Raw genomic sequence first — 17,654 nt, 5'->3', positions numbered from 1 at the left:
AAAGATGTAAATGCCCACTGTTTTATACCTAATGATATTTTCCCCTCCATTGCTCTTTCTTTTTACATCTGCAATGATGTTTTAATTTCTGTATTTAATAGAAAATGCTAAATAAACTATTGCAAAAGTCCTCAGAAATTATCAAAACTGTCACTCTAAATCAAAATAGTTTTGAGGACTGGAAAATGTTTGATTCATGTAAAACGAATTAAATAATGTATACTGAAACTTTCTGGGCCTGATCCTTCATGTTTTCTTCATTTGATAGTCCCTCCAATTTCAAAAATAGTTCTTTATTCAGAAAAATTACAGACTACACCTACTGGCTTTATCTAGGACTCAAAGATAAATATCCAAATACTGAATGAAAGGCTATTCCGTTGTTACATCTGCACCAGCCAAAATCAAAAGTACTGAAAAGTACTGGATACAACCTAATCTCATAATATTTCCTGTCAAAACAAGAACAGATGCATTTGAATACATTTTGGATAAGCATCTGAACCTCGGGAATGTTAGGCCAACAGACTCTTGAAATCTCTACATTGTTCAAACCATAGCAACACAGAGATCAAAGAAAATATCAATAGTCCTGAAAATAAATACAAATCACAATGCAACAGTCATTTTGAAAGCTTATATAAAATGCAAGAGAAACAACACATGAAATTTTTAAGTGATTTAATGCAAATATGAATGAGTTTCTCAGATCATCACCCTAAAGGGCAGAGTGATCAACGCCAGTAGTCACAAAGCAGTGGGGAAAGGCAAAAACCACTCTAAGGAATTTCAGCAACCCTGCTCCTTTTACTACTGTGGTGTGTCTTAAAGCAGATACCCAAAATTACAGTAAATGGCTAGATTCGGATTCAAGTTGAAGGTTTCAAGGTTAAATCATAGAGAACATTAAATACAGTGGATTAAATTAGTGGTATCCTAAATGACAAGACATACCAAATGAACGCTAAGCAAGTATTCAAAGAGAGGGTGACAACAGAATTGCTGAAGAGACTCCTAGGTTGCCAGTACCTCATGAAATAGTAATACAATGCAGAAATGAGTCTGTTCTGTGGCATCAGAAGTGAACTGTTTCCAAGACCCTTGCTATTCAACTTCCATGGCATTTCAGAAATAAAACTTGAGATTGGTTTTATTTTCTGATATCCTCTCCCCATTTGCTGCTTTTAAAACTATTATCCTGTTTCTTAACATTTGCATTAGCTTTTAAAATACCTGTGGCACTGAGATTTTGCATAAGATCCAGCATAGGCCAGGATTCCATTTTAATTCAGTAAAAATGGAGCTATGCTCTAAATCATAATGACACAGTTACCTTGCATCCAATTTGTAGTACACATATAAAAATGTTGTATCATGCACATATGTGTTTGGTTAATTCTTTCAGCTCTATATTTGCATGATTATGTTGGCTTGTGCCTTACCGCAAGCCTAATGGTGCCAAATGTAGTCAAAGACTTGAAAGCCTAACAGCCTAGTTTTAGTATCATACCATAGGGATGATATTTATGTCTACTTTTAATTAATCAAATATCCAATTGTATTTTTATCTTGATGATAAACTGATGTAATTATTTGCTTAAATTACTGATATTATTACATATATGTGAGCTATGCAACAACTATGAACCACATTTTCAAAAGGACTCAGCAAACAATAGCTCCTATATTGGCATTGCTCTCAATGTAAGTTGTTGGTGCTAAGTTCTTTTGAAACACTGTTTCCAATTGTGAGTGTTGAACTCTTTTGAAAATCTGACTGTAAATCTATTCCATCCATATTTGGCATATTTTAGGATACTGTATTCAATTTTATGGTCTACATTAGCAGAAAGAGCCTTGAGAGTACCTGAAAAAATGACAGAAGGGCTGTTATGCTAAAGCTTATAGTCTTGAACACTCTGACAAATGTGATGGTGGTTGGTACTAAATGTACCCCAAAATATGGTCTATGTATTGGATTTCTGAGTTCATGTGTTGGGATATCTAATGTAGCTTGTAGTGAAGTGTAAGATCAGATGAGACTATAAATGTTCTGATAGGCTGTTTGTTGTTTCTAAACCATTTTCTCTAATGCTTTGTTCCATTTCCTAATAAACATACTTATTTTAAGAAGTGAATTGATCACTACACTATATCACTGGTCACAGACCCCCAAAGGAAGAAATGCAGGTGTCCCATCAGACCTGCATGATACTAAGCAATTGATTTAGAATGGACATTTTATCCAGATTAAGGAATTCTATCGCTAGACAGGTAAAGGCATGAAGCTTAACACCTAAGAGGAGTACACTCAGTGAGACCAGTAAAAGGACAGAGGTGCAATCAGCTCTGTAACCATGATAGTCACTAACTTAATATGTTGACTACTGTGGTTGAACAAGGCTTATTTTAGTGCCATAGTATAATAATCAATAGGAATAATATATGGTGAATATTACAGAGATTTAATTTATAGAATGTTATAATATTTCATTTCATTTTAAATTCAGTTATACTTGAAAATTATATAAAAAGATTAAATGGATGAGCCAACACCTGGGAGACTTTGATCTTCTATGGAAACTGGAAGCATTATTCTGTTTTTATTCCAGACAAGGAATGATAGCCCTGGGGGTCTGCCTCTGTTCTTTTGAAGATCATTGCACACATTCCTAATATACTTATCAACAGTTGCGCACGTTTGTATTTGTATTTAAAATTATACCAGATACTACTATTTAGTTATACTGTACCTATCCTTTGGAGGGGTTATCAATCTGTGTTGCTGCTATTTAAGTCCCAACTAAGACTATGTATGGGTCTATAGTTCATATTTTTTTCCTTACAATAATCCGTTTTGTACAGTAGACAATTAAAGAGACTCCAAGTCATTTCTTCACTATTTGTAGTGTATTGTAATTGTAACATAATTGTAAATTAACCAGTGAATCACATTATCTGAATCACTATGATCTTTTACCGGAGGAGGAAATTTTCTCCACTGATTTAAATTGTGCAGTATGCTTCCCCCTACTGGTCAGTCAATGCAGCACTGCAGAGTAGCATTGCACAGTCTCTGCTGATTGACCCACAGAATTGTGCTGATGATGATCAAGGAGGAGGAGAAGACAATTACAAAAGGAAAAAGACAGAAAATATTTCTGGTCTTGCCGGCCACTGAGAAAAAGTAGATTAAATAATATATTTAATATGATTGAACAAAAAAGTATATATTATGTACTATATTTCAAGATTCCTTTCACATGGCTTGAGAAACTGGCAATCCAGAAGGACTGTGTGAATACATATCCAATAACTGCAGTTAGGTATAATATTGTGAGTCAAGGTAGTTGGTAGGTAGGAGAATGGAGATAATCAATTTTAAGATCCTATAAAGGGCTGAAACCCCATGAAATATTTCTATATCACCCCATATTTTATAATACGTCCATATTTTCATTGGCATTCAAACCAGCTGGTTTCCTCCAAACACTGAGGACCTATGAGAAAAATATCCTGGATGCATAACTATTGTAAAATACTGTATGTTGTGAAATTTTCTTGAGAAGTTATATATTGTCAATACCTTGCTGCTTGTGACGATCATAAATCTGAAGCCCAAACAGAGGTGGCCTCTCGCTTCTTAGTAGCGTCACATTCCGCCTCATCAGATCCAACTGAAAAATAGAGCCATTCATATAATCTGTCCAGAAAATATAATTTCCATGATATGATAGCCCAAAAGGGTGATTCAACTCCTTCCCGTTGTAGACTACCTGCAATTAAATAACATGAACTGAATATTGGTCAGAATTAAAATGTTTTAGTATACATGTCAGATTTGGAAGAGAAGACAGAAAGCTCAGAAATGGGCAACTCTGTCCATACACAAAGTTTCATTCACAACATACACTACAATAGAAGATAGATTCTGAAATGACTTGATAAACCAATATCTCAAATGTTTTTTCAGACCATTTATTACACTCCCACTAACAGACCCTATTCTAATAATGCTCATGCATCCTTTTTTTTGTCTTGAGGTTCTACTGTGTGTCTTTATGGGTATATTGGTATATCACTTGGTTATTTACCTTCTTCCCATGACATACAGTCATTACTTTCACTATTGTAAAATGGAACTGAGAACCTGAAGTTGGAGGAGAATACGGATCTTGGTCCCCAAAATAAGGCAACCTTTCAAATTAAATGAAATAATTCTCCTTCATTTTCTATAAGTACCTGCAGCTTGCTTAGTCATTGGAGTTATGTGGAAAATCCTGTCTCCGGTACAGAGGCTGCAGAGTTGCTGTAAAAATCACTTCACAGCCACTGTACCCCAGTCTCAGGTCTGCCTTGATGACAACTGCAGCTTCTCACACAAGAGGGGCTGCTTCATGTGGACTGCTAGTTAAAAAACTTTTTTTCCTATGTAAAATTTTGATGAAAATGGGGGAAAAAAAGTATTTTAATCTAAACTTTCCATAGAAAATTTTGATTTTTGGCAGAAATTTAAATACCAACATTTATGGCCAAAACCAAAATATTTCTTTTTATTAATGCCTCCACAGTCCCTCATGAGAATAGTAGTTTGTGTGCTTCAAGCTTCCATTCTCGTCTATCGGCTGGATTCCCTTGTCAGGCTACATTTACCATGATGCACCTCTTGGAGAGGGGAGGCTCTGCATCATGCAAGTCCCTGGCCATCCTGCATCATTGAAAATGCAATTCATCTGGGTAGCCTCGCCAATGGAGAAGAATGGGGAGATAAGGGATTCAAACTACAATTCTCATGTGCAGCGTTTCCAAATCAAAATATTTTGATTTTCAGGTATTCATTGTCACAACAAATTTTCCGCAAAAAATGGTTTCAACAGATAATTTTTAACCATCCCTACTGGTGGATCTGTGTAGTCTTCTTTACCCGTGGTAATCCCCCACTAATCTGGCATACAAGGAAAATCTGTAATTCTCTGAAGATGCACTCACTGACCCCAATTCTGAATTTGGTCCATAATTTGCCATAGTTCATTGTAAAATGCGTAATACCAAACACAAATGGTAAGTGTATGTATTCATTACCAATGGCAATTTAAGAATCAAACATTTCATCCAAATCTCTTGATTGCATCAACAACACTTTTAAAAAGAATGAGAGAGATCTTTTGCTGCAGCCAACCTATGCTCAGAACAAGCCTGCAGAGGGAGATGCTCCTTAGCACTCTCCCAAACTAGGTGGTGGGCAAAAGCCAATTCAGCTCCCAGTAAAAGTTAGAGCAACTTCAGGGCTAGCCCAATCTATACCAGCTGCAATGGCTTCCTAGGAGCTTTTCTGTTAATCCACAGTTTGTAGGATGCAAGACTCTATGACCATGCTTTTCCTATATTCAACATGTCCTTTATGCCCGCGCAGGCGGTGGATTGGGGGATGGAGAAAAAGCAGAAAAGAACACCCCTAAGTGTGCTGTTGGAGCAAGTCACCAACCCTTTGACACTGCTAGAGTGGCACAAATAGGACAGAGCTGAAGCAAATCATCTGCACAAATGTTTTAGAAAGTGGACTAAACACAATGAGGTCATACAGGAGAAAGCACCAATGGAGCAACCATGTGTACAAGTGTCATCTCCACAACTTCTATGTGTTATGCAGAGCTCTGCAAAGTGGTCCCAATAGCACATAGGGTGGAATCAGCAAGGGCCAGAACAGAAATCACAGGATCTGTGATTGTGTAAAACCTAGGGTCCTCTTCCTCTGTTCAAGGGTACGGAGGGCGTGTGTGCTATTCCTCCCCGTAGTCTGAAGCAGTAGCTATGGAGGTCAATGCCCTGACCCCAGTTTTATGGGTTGGAATTCACTTTTCCATACTTTGGCTATACACAGATAAGGTGAATTTCACCACAAACTATTGGAACAGGTCTCCACTAGTGGGTGTTGTGCCCATGACCACTGAGTGACTGCCACTTCCTCCTGCAGCTTCTAAAATAACAAAGTATTTATTGTGTTTGCCAACTTGCAACTAAATGGAAATGGTAGAATTACCAATGATTTAGAAAAGGCAGAAGTGTTCAATAAATATTCCTGTTCTGTATTTGGTGAAATAACAGATGATAGAGTCTCATCATATGGTGATGATAACACTCTTGCCATTCCACTAGTATCTCTTGAGGATGTTAAAGAAAAGCTACTAAAGTTAGACATTTTAAAATCAACTGGTCCAGATGACTTGCAATGGCTGGCTGAGGAGCTCATTGGACCATTATTGTTGATTTTCAATAAGTCTATTGGGGGAAATATCAGAAGGCTGAAAGAAAGCTAATGTTATGCCAGTTTTAAAAAGGATAAACAGTATGACCCAGGTAATTACAGGCCTATCAGCCGGACATTGAGTCCTGGCAAAATAATGGAGGACTAAATTAATAAAGAACTAAAGGAGAGTAATTTAATTAATGTAAATAAACACAGGTTTATGGAAAATAGATCCTGTCAAATAATGGAGGACTAAATTAATAAAGAACTAAAGGAGAGTAATTTAATTAATGTAAATAAACACAGGTTTATGGAAAATAGATCCTGTCAAACGAACTCGATATCATTTTTTATGTGATTACAAGGTTAGTGGATAAAGGTAATAATGTTGACGTAATATACTTAAATATCTGTAAGGCATTTTATTTGGTACCACACAACATTTTGATTAAAAAACTAGAATGATATAAAAACATGGCAGACATTAATTAGATTAAAAACTGGCTAACTGATAGGTCTGAAAATGTAAAAGGGGACTCATCACGGAGCAAGTCTGAATATTGAAGCTAGAGAAATTCAGAAGGTGTAAATTTTTAATGGTGAGAGTAATTAACCACTGGAACAATTTACCAAAGGTTGTGGTGGAGTCTCACTCACGGACAATTATTAAATATATGCTCTGGGAATTATTTAGTGAAATTTCTATTGCCTGTGATATACAGGAAGTCAGACTAGATGATCACAACGGTCCCTTCGGGCCTTAGAATCTATGCATCTAGCTATTAAGCTGGCTAAATCAATTAGCAAGCTCCATAATCCAGTGGCTGGACTTTGTTAGTGGCTGTCCCCTGAATATTAAAACAGACTCAAACACTGACCCTCACAGTCCATAGAAAGCTGATTTACCAGGTGAGCCAAATAGAAGGCTCCCTCTGGCAGAGCCAGAAGGAGCTGTGTTAAATTTGTCTCTACTGGAAGTCTCTCTGTAGTCTGATGGCTCAATCACAGCACAATTCACTGCTACCTGGGAAAACTGGATTGGAAAAACAACCTTTGCATCACCACTTCTGAAGCTAAGAAAAATATGCCAGGCCATGCCATGTTCTCCTAAAGGAGAATGCCAACCACACTGTTTTCAATGGAGCTTATGCCAGGCATCCCACAGGGTCTACTTACAGCAGCCTTGGTGAGAGGGGAGAGGAAAAACCTTGAAATATACTTTTTAACACAACACAGTATGATTCAGTGAAAGGGGAAGCCTGTGGACAAAACAGCAGCATTTTTCTTTTACCTTTCTGTCAGTTCCATTCAAAAATATTCTTTCAATGTGATCATAATAGGCATCACACCAGTACAATACATTGGTATGATAGTCCAGAGTTAAACCATTTGGCCACAGCATCTTTGATGTCACAAAAATCTGCCGGCTGTAGCCATTCATCCATGCCTTCTCGATTCTTCCCACACTGTCATCTATTTCATCTTCCTCCCAGTCCGTCCAATACATCCAGCTATGAAATTATAAATAAAAGCATTCAGATATCATTTGAACCACCTGATTCATTTTGTAGAAGGCCTTCAACAAAAAGTTTGTAACTCCATACAGTGATTCTAGTTTGCTTTAGTCTTTTGCGTGAGTGATATCTGCTGATACCTTCAAATGAATTGCAGCCTTTGCCGCAGGGAAAAAAAAATCCCTTTGGTTCAGTGTCATTAAACTACTATTCAATATACACAGAATATAATCAATTATGTGATTAAAAATGAGATGACTGATATGAGAAGTCAGAGTACTGTTAATGAGCTATTACAGACTTTATTTAATCTCAGCAGTTATGGAGGGTTTTTTTTTGAGACCAGGAATTGGATTGACTTTGTTCTAAAGGGCAGAGTTGAATTGGGATTGTTTGGCCAAGTCTAATTTGTCTTCCTGATGCAAATTACCTGCTTTTCTCTATTGCTGCTTAACGCTATTGAAAACCCCAGACAGAATAAGTTAACTGCACACAAGTTTAATAATTACAGGTTAAGTGACCTTGAAACTTTGAATATCACTTCAATCCCATATTAAAACCAGATGATTTACTTTAAATGATATTGTGATTGGTTTATACCTTATACAGTGTTTTAGAAAGAAAAAGAAACTGTAGGCTGTTTATGCCTACTCGTATTCAAAGCCTCTAAGTTTCCATCATTCATACACTGGCTGCTGAATTGATCTGTTCTTAAGGTTTTATTGCAGAAGTCACTGGTTATAGTTCCCATTCTCTGTTATGATATTTGTAGGCCATAATTATTTTTCACTTGAATTTCCTTTACTATTTTCCTAGAATACAAATACAATATGTAAATGTCTTTAGTCAGCTAATATACCACTCCAAGAGCAGCAGCATAATGCATGTGCATTAATACTCCCTTACCACCACGGTCAACACAACTCCTTTTGACCAAACACTTGTATTTTTATAAAATAGCACCTTATTTTCAAATAATGTTTTATTGTCTGCATGGATATATGTTTTGCTTTAAAACATGGAATAAAATGATAAGAGCTGTCTTATTTATTGACTCTGCAAATTAGCTCCTGTTTGAATGTAAACATTTCAGGTAGTACCATATGGACTTGATCTGGCAAGATGCTGAGCAACCTGGCCCTGTTCAGGAAAGCAGTCATAAGCTTACCTTTAAACATGAGTAGCTTTGACTTCAAAGGGGACTTAAAGTGAAGCACATGCTTAATTGCTTCCTAACATAGGGCTCACAGTGCTCATCACCTGGCAGTACTGTGCCTTATAATAACTGCAGTTATTCCTAGCCACCAATTTGGCAAAATGACAAAAAAAAATTAAAAAAAAATAAAATAAAATAAAAGGAAAAATTTGCATCCCTATTTCTTTTGGGGAAAAAAACTATGAACAGTTCTTGAAGATCCACTAATGAGAGAATGGTCAAACAAATATTCATAAACATGGAACTTTGTATGTTTTATAAAGTGGCTGCAATTAAAAAGTGAACATTTGCCATAATATATCACAGAGGTATTACAGGGTGCGACTGATAGTGCCACTTAGTATTAAGGTTACTAGACACTTCCCATTGTAAGACCATTTTCAAATGCTTATAACATTGCCAAATGTTAACTGTTTGGACTGAAATTTTCAATCCTGAGTGTCTGCCTCATGCTGAATGGAAAATTTCAGCAACGATTTCAGCCATTACTGAGAACAAGGTCAGGGAAAAATCATGTTTTGTCCATGTTAACAATTTCTGTCAATCTTTTCTTTGAAAAGCTCTAGTGATTCTATGCTTTGGAGTAGAATCTTGAAATTTAACAGAGGTGCAGTGTAGCCTTTGTATCAGGGATGTGCCTTTTGCTGTCCCTGTGAAAATCCACCAAAATTTAACCAAATTATAAGCCTTTAAAAATTGCTCAGTAGTGAGCAGCTAAATTGCCCGAAGTTTCTGTGTGCATTGAGTATGCTCTAGCCCAGGGTTGAGCAAGACTTTTGCTGAAACTGCAGCTCTGGGCTGCTGTGGACTATGCAGAGTCTGGGTCTGGGTTTGTACATCTGAAGTGAGAGCAAGGAGGCTGTTTCTTCTATGCTCTCTATCCCAGCCTCCCACCATCGGGCCCCGGCAGACTGGAGGAGGAGGCTGTCTCAGCTGAAAGCAGAGGAGACAAAAGCTGGACCTGCAGGGAGGACAGGGGGACACTAAAATCAAATGAGGATTAAGAGGGGACACTGAGACTGAGAACACATGGGGTGGAGGGAAAGAAGTGAGGGGGAGGGAAGATAGATCTGATGAGGAACTGGGGTGAGGAGAAAGAACTGAGCCTGGATGGGCAAAGAGATTGGGACAAGCAGCAGGGAGGAGACACACTGAGCTTGGATGAGGAGCCCTGGGAGGGAAATTGGGAGTGTGGGATCATGGGGATGAGGAATGTAGGTGGAGCAAGGGAGGCAAATGGAGGCCAGGGTTGGAGAGAAAGATTGGATGAGGAGATGGATGGAGGAGAACTGGGAATGGCTGAGCAAGGAAACTGCAACTGGGAGCAGAACAGGTGGGACTGGAAGGGGGGAATTCCCTTTGGAAAGCTGAGAATAGAATTTTCTGGGAAAAGAATGGAGGGGATGAGAGGCTTGAGGAGTGGAGACTGGGACTAGCTAGGTGAAGTTAATGGGACTGGGATGAAGAACCAGAGGGGGAAGGAGATAGGACTGGGAAAGGCACAGGTTGGAAGGGAGTCACACTTATAAGGAATGGCCAGAAGAGTCTGTTCTCACCCCTCCAGTGCCTGGAGTGGAACCCAAGATTCCTGAATCTCACCATTCTTCTGCTGCCAACAAATATCTGTGAAACCCACTGACAAAGTGTCCCATTCCCCTCTAGTACTGGTCTTTATAGAGGATGACAGCCTACTACAGCTATCAGTTACTCCATTAACTCAAGTGGAAGAAGTCTGAGTGGTGAATCTAAAGGTCCAACCCTGCTAATGAACCTTGTGGGTGTCAAAAAGATGCCACATGACAGAATTTCAGATTTTTCAGTTAGCCTTTTTAAGCACTTGGGAAATTACATGCACACACATTCTCACAATAAAAAGAAAAAAAAGTGAAAAGAACATTATTAAGTCAAGCACTGAAGTTAGGAAAGGCCAGACTTAAGGTTTCCTGTCCAATATTAATCTGGCCCCTCATGCATACGTACTATGATCTAGTCTTTAATTACATATAGCGCACAGGATGGACTTACTCTGGGGATGTACTCAGATTTCAGCCGCAAAGGAGGTTGTTGCCTGTAGGACCCCTGCTTCATTTGCTGAGAAGTTGGAAGGTGTGTAGTGAATGAGATGGTATTGGAGGAAGAGAAAGGATGATCTCTTGGTTGAGGCAGTTGAATACTGAACTGAAGAACTGAAATCTATCCCTCCCTCTGTTACAGAACTCCTATGTGATGCTAGGAAAGTCACTTAAACCAAACTTTTTTGTGTGTGTTCTTCATTTTATGGGTGCCTGACTTGAGACTCTGGGTTTCTATTTAGAAATTTGCTGAGCAATCATAGCTGCAACTAAATCAATGTGCTTTGAGCATACAAAATGTTATATTATGCTAAGTATTCTGAAAAATCAGATTCTGGGTGTCTCAAATTGGGCACCCAAAATTAATGGATGCCTTTGCCCTTAATCTTTCAGTGTTTGAGTTCCTAATCTGTAAAATGGGGATAATAATACCTTCTCGTCTCATAGATGTGTTGTGAAAATGAATTGATTAATGTTTGTGAAGCACTCAGATACAGTAGTGATGAGTGCCACTGAGAAGTCCATGACAAAATTAATAACTCTGTCTTCATAGAAGGGTTTGTATAATCTGCAGCAAATAAGGTATCTGGCCACAAAATGAACGATGAAAAGAAAACAAAATATTGAACAGCTGCTCATTGACTGAGCACTGAATGAGGCAGAGGCTTTCTGGAAGAAATAGTATGTGATCATGTAATTAAAGACTGTATCGTAATGCATATGCACAAGGGCATGGAGAGGCAGTCTTACTTCTGGCATTTCCTAACTTTTGACTCTGCAACCTTAATAATGTTCTTTTAAGATCATTTTATTTGTATATAATTACAGGGGAAACTGTGGTATCTGCAGTATCACTGGGTGATAGCCACTGACTAATGTTAACTTTTTAATAAGAACTACTGAATATATATAAGAGAATCAGTATACTGATCATACTTTTTAGATTTAAACAAGGTACATACCAAAAGTAATAAGATAGGAATCTCACAAATAGGGGTCTTGTAGGAACCACGTTATGGTATTTGGATCGTAAAATCAGCAGAATTTCATTCTGATTATATTAGTAAAATACTAATTACATATTTATGAATATTAATTGTTTCAAGACTCAGGCTTTGTGCCCCTGATACTGATCTCACACCAGTTTTATATAATTGTAGTTCTACTAACTACAGTGGAGTTGTTTCTGATTTATAATGGTGTGAGATCAGAATCAAGTCTATGATTCCTACCTGTATTTTAAAGAGTGAAACCCAGAATTGTAACTCTTAAAGTCACTACATTTTCAACAGGGTGATGAAATATTTCATTAACAAGTATTCTTGTTATCAAACCTATTTAGCATCTTCTTGGATTACATCAAATATTTTAAATGATGTTCAGGTCTTCTAGTCAACCGTTTTATTCAACACACTCACATGGATAAACATCACTGATCTATTTTATTTTTATATAATAAATTGGTAAGATATTAAATTAACAATGTGCCATTGTTTACACTAGAAAATTTTAATCATTTTAAAAAATGACAGAATTAAACATACATTTTCTTGCATCTTTTCTCTCTCTTCCAGTTCACAGTACAAAATGTTTTTATTGCTTTATAATTTAATGCTAAGAACAAAACCAAATTCAGTGCTCTGGGTTTATACATTGTTTTATTAATCTGACTGGAACCACATTCAGTTTAGCTATAGAATCAGTGAAACCTGCACACAAGCTCTGTAGGATTGAAGCAAACAAGTAGGTCAATATACTATTTACTCTACTGAAAAGCCCAATAAATCAATACAGTTTGCAAACATTTATATGACTTGTTAAAAGACAATTACTTTTTTTCTTCTTTTAACTGTATGCCTCTGGTTTTTGTAGCTATCTCCCATCAGATGGCAAAACATGCCCAAAATGAATGACATTTGTATTAACATGTGTTTTAATTGAACATCAAAATATAATTACTGCTTTGCAATGCTTTATGCAACGCTTATATCTAGTCTAATATTCTGAAGATAATTAAAATGCCATAATGAACCTTCTCCCTTAGGGACAACTTTTATGAAGGAGTACAATCATGAAAGTGTGTGTTATTTTATTAGAAAAGTGCACAGTACAAATATCCCTTCCCAGACTATGCATCTTCATGCAATAGCTTCCTGTGCTGCATATTTAACTGATAGGAATCAGTGAGCTGGAAAATTTGACAAAATAATTTCAGGTGTGGGGATGATTTGGGGATTAATTTACATCACTACTATAGGACTTAAACTAATTATAGCCTTCCTGTAATAGTTTCCATTCTTCAAAAGACAAACTTGGAAATGAAAAACGGATAATGTAAATAAATTCAAGTGATAGGAATATAGCAATCAGCCCATCCAAACTAGAATTATCTAGATGAGTCACTGCACAGTGATACTTCATAGAATAGTCTTGCCAACTGGGTCATGGATACACTGAATTTGTATTACATCAACATAAGGTCATTTTTGTCATTTTGCCCATTTTATCTAATTTTGCCAGCAGTGAAAATTATCTGTCTCATGTGGATTTATTAAATCAGTATGTCCAAGTAGACTTTTATATAAGACAATAAGATAACAAACTTGAGATTTATGAAAGGGGAGAGGAAAGGTTGTGTCATAATGTAAATTTAGTTGACATATGGCCATTTCATTTTCAAATATACTGCATCCACAACACATCCAAATATCTACAGATGGCTTTTATTTAAACGATTATAACAGTGCTTGTTTGTTTTTGTTGTTATTGTTTATTCCTAGTAACCAATATGTTCTAGAATATAGGGTAGCACTAAGATGACATTTATTGCAAGTGTTATCTCTGTTTTTTTTATAAAAAAACCTGAAGTTGTATTGGATTACTCCATCCTTTAAAAAAAGCAAAATGCTTTAAAATGCATTTAAAAACTTCTATGTGGTCTCCTTCACTGTTAGATTTCTGTAATACTGAAGGGGTGAATTATTCTCTTGAGTAAATTTAAAAGGATCTATGCCTGATACAGTGACAGCAGAATAATGATATATTTGCCCAATTTATATCAATTTTAGCATATTCTAATTGTGACTGCTACAATCATGTTCCACATACGATGTTACTAAGGCCAAGAATTAGGAAGATTCAAAGAGGGATGGTACATTTATACAAATAAGTATATATATAGCATTATAACAGTTACTTCATACAAAGAGTTTTAGAAGGACAACCTCATGCTTCAGAGATTAAGCCAATCTCTAACTATTAGGAGTTGTCCCACATGCGCTTGTTGTGGGCTTACTGCAACTTCCTTTGAGGTATCTGATGCTGGCCACTGTTGGAGACAGGATACTGGACTAGATGAACCATGGGTCTGCTCCAGTATGGCAATTCTAATATGTCTATATTCCCTTATAGAGCAATACATAGATAATATAATGTTTAAAATGTATTGCACCATTTCTTGGTAAGTGACATGCCTTTCAGTAAAGGGGAAATTATGTTAAATGCCAATTTTCCCTATTATGTTCTTTCACTGTGGGCATTCTCTAACAGTTAAGTATTCTGAAGATTATTACCAAAAGTTATATCTGTCACAGATGAAAATAACTATATTTGTGGATCAATGTAACCCATTCATTGAAATAGGGTTGAAGGTCCTACATAAACTATTACAAACACATATGATATACAGGGTGTTCCATTTGGATAAAGAGTTAGCTGGGAAATGTGTAAACATCTAGGTAGCTATTAATTGCATGTCTGAGAAGGCTTAAGAGAATGTCATTCCCTTCAAAGTAAATTGTTAAGATCACTGAATTGGCTCTAGATCTATCCTTTTCAGATACCAGAATATGAATAATATAAGGCTTTGCCAAAAATTCTTGATTTTGACCAATCCATGCTCAGTTTTAGAAACAAGCATGGATTGCAGTATTTAAGACAGTATTTTGTCCTTGATTCATGTGTGCAATTCCCACAGACAGCAACGGGATTTGTACATATCAGACTGAGGGCATGATAATGCCCTTTTGCTTTTTGGAAGATAGCAGAATACCAGTGAATCAAATACTTATTGCATAAGTCTGCTAGCTTCCTTGATATGCATAATTCAGCCTGAATTTCTAAGAGCAGCTGTGTTGGTCAGAGAGGAGAATTTGACCCTAAATACATTCATAATGGAGACAAATTTAGTAAAATAAAACTAATAAAATAGATGAAGTTACATCATACCCATTGACAGGATCAACGACAATTCCTCTTGGATGAGACATATCTCCCTCTAACAAAGTTTTCCGACTTCGAGACGCTTTCTCCAATCTGGCTACAGTAATTGTTTTCCTATGGCCATCATTTGTCCAGTACAGATTATTTCCAATCCAATCCACTGCTATGCCTTCAACGTTATCAAGATCTGTTAAAAAAGTTTGAATTATGATTATATATTAATGTTCTAATTGTTTTCTGATATTTCTTTTCAGTTAGTCATCAGTGGATAAAATACAGTATAAATAAAGTCTGAAATTATTTTGCTCATTTTGGGATAGATTGAGTCTTTGCACAAAACCATCAGTAAGGGGTGAAGAGTAGCTGACTCCCCCTGGAAAGAATGTGTGACACACATGTGTCTTGGAAAATGCACTAGAACAGTGATACTCAGACTGAGGCTAGGGTACCTGTGGCTCTATGCAGCACAAGATATTAAAACACTGTGTGATTTAATTATTAACCAATCTAAATTATTAACTAATCAGGATGCTTTTACTGTTATTAGCCAATTGTAGAATACTTGGTCAGTCATTTTGCTTTAAGAATTATACACGCGCACACACACACACGCAGATATATGTTGATCGCTAATTTGGCTCCTGAACCACTGAGATCTGAGTTCCAAAAGGGTAGCCGTGTTAGTCTGTATACAGCAAAAACAATGAGAGTTCTGTAGCACTTTAAAGACTAACAAATTTGCCTCCTATATATGTTGCCAATATTTGCTGTATTATTTCTATCAACTGCATCTGAGGAAGTGAGCTGAAGCCCACAAAAGCCTGTTGAAATTAAATTTGTTAGTCTTTAAAGTGCTACAGAACTCTCGTTGTTTTTGAGATCTGAGTATCACTGCACTAGTATGTTTCCTCTGGCTGTTGAAAAGAATTGTCCCTGAGAGTACATATGTACAATGTCCAGGGCTTTCAAGTTCTATTGGCTTTCAATGGAATTTATAGGTTCCATAATCTGAAACTATCTGAATTGTTGCCTCCTCTTGTGTCCTCTTCACACAAAGCTTCTGAAACCACAACATCCAAATAACCAAGGACCCTGGAGTCGAACAAACTGCACACCTTCATTTTTACCTTGTAAATTAAAAATCATATAACTTGATATATTTAACCTATTTAACATCAGACTAAATCACGTTTAACTATTTGGGTCTAGGTAAATTCAGCACTGGGTGATGTTGTGTTAATATTAGCCCCAATAAAGCAGAATTCATTACTTTTAATTGTCACTTGTATAAATCATATATTAACAGACATTCCAGTAAAATACTTGTTCTAATTTAGCATGACCCACTTATAAAAATCTTACTTATGTCACACTGAGAGAGAGAAACATATCACCCTTTTATTTTCCATTATGATACCTGGCTTTTGTGAAGAGACACACAGTAGTCCTGTGCCAATTTTTGTGATGATTCTGTCAGGCTGCAGTATACCACAATAACATAACATGCCAAAACAATTCACAAAGTACATACTGCAAATACCACTGAATTTCAGCAGCCTCTCTATGGTAACAGAAGTATTGGAGATAGCAGCCAGTGGTCATGCAGAATGTCTTACAGCAGTGAGGCATGGGGAATTTTGTACAGCAACATATTTCTGCAAAATATATCATGTGTTTTTAAGACACTCTGATGGTGTGTATAAACTCACACTGGACAGTTAAGAGTGCAGGAACAACTCTGGGCCCAGGAAGCCCCAACAGGCCTGCTGGGCATACGTCAGTTGGAGGAGGAATTTAAAAAAGGAGTCTCTTCAGCACAGCAGAGTGGGGCAAGTGGTGAGAAGAAGACCTGCACTCACTGTTGCAGAGGTACTATGCCAGGAAGGCCTTCCCATGGGTGAATCTGCTTCACAGAGTCGAGACACCTTAGCCTGCTGAGACCCATGGACCAAGCTGCCAGGGACAGCTGCCAGCCATGCCATAACTCAAGGGGAGGGGAAAAGCAATAGGAAGAGGCCCATTGGAGAGCATTAGCCAGATCACACATATCTACTCCTTCAGTAAAATGCTCATGAGAGCTCCTGGGTTGTAATGTGGTGGAATTGGAGGGCTTGGGTTTCTCCTCCCCATAACTGCTGGGCAGAGAGGCTTGCCCCTGCACAAAGATCCACAAAAAGCTTCAATTTTTAAAATTTTGCTTGGAAAATCCAAATACTAAATTCATGGAATTTCAATTTCTCTGTCTTGAATATAAAGAGTTGTGCAAATTTTGCCTTTCTATGAACCTATTCTTCCAGGAAGACTAAAGCCATATCCTTGACCTTCTTTCAGCTCTTTTGCACTACTCCACTGGTATAGAGCAGCTGTAAATAAGGCATAACGAA

At 37.1% G+C, this 17,654-nt stretch overlaps 1 protein-coding gene across 1 annotated transcript in view; it reads right to left on the bottom strand.

Moving 5' to 3' along the window:
- LRP1B (LDL receptor related protein 1B) overlaps positions 1-17,654 on the bottom strand; it is a 1,171,881-nt gene that overhangs the window by 520,620 nt on the left and 633,607 nt on the right. Inside the window, 3 exon segments of the mRNA XM_067549510.1 lie at positions 3,587-3,776; positions 7,539-7,758; positions 15,277-15,457. Coding sequence (XP_067405611.1) covers positions 3,587-3,776; positions 7,539-7,758; positions 15,277-15,457 — 591 coding nt within the window.

Source organism: Emydura macquarii, unplaced genomic scaffold, assembly GCF_026122565.2.
Source record: "Emydura macquarii macquarii isolate MOO-44397 ecotype Brisbane River unplaced genomic scaffold, CSIRO-AGI_Emac_v2 contig_1253, whole genome shotgun sequence".
Taxonomy (NCBI): domain Eukaryota; kingdom Metazoa; phylum Chordata; order Testudines; family Chelidae; genus Emydura; species Emydura macquarii.
This window is presented reverse-complemented; position numbering and strand designations above follow the sequence as displayed.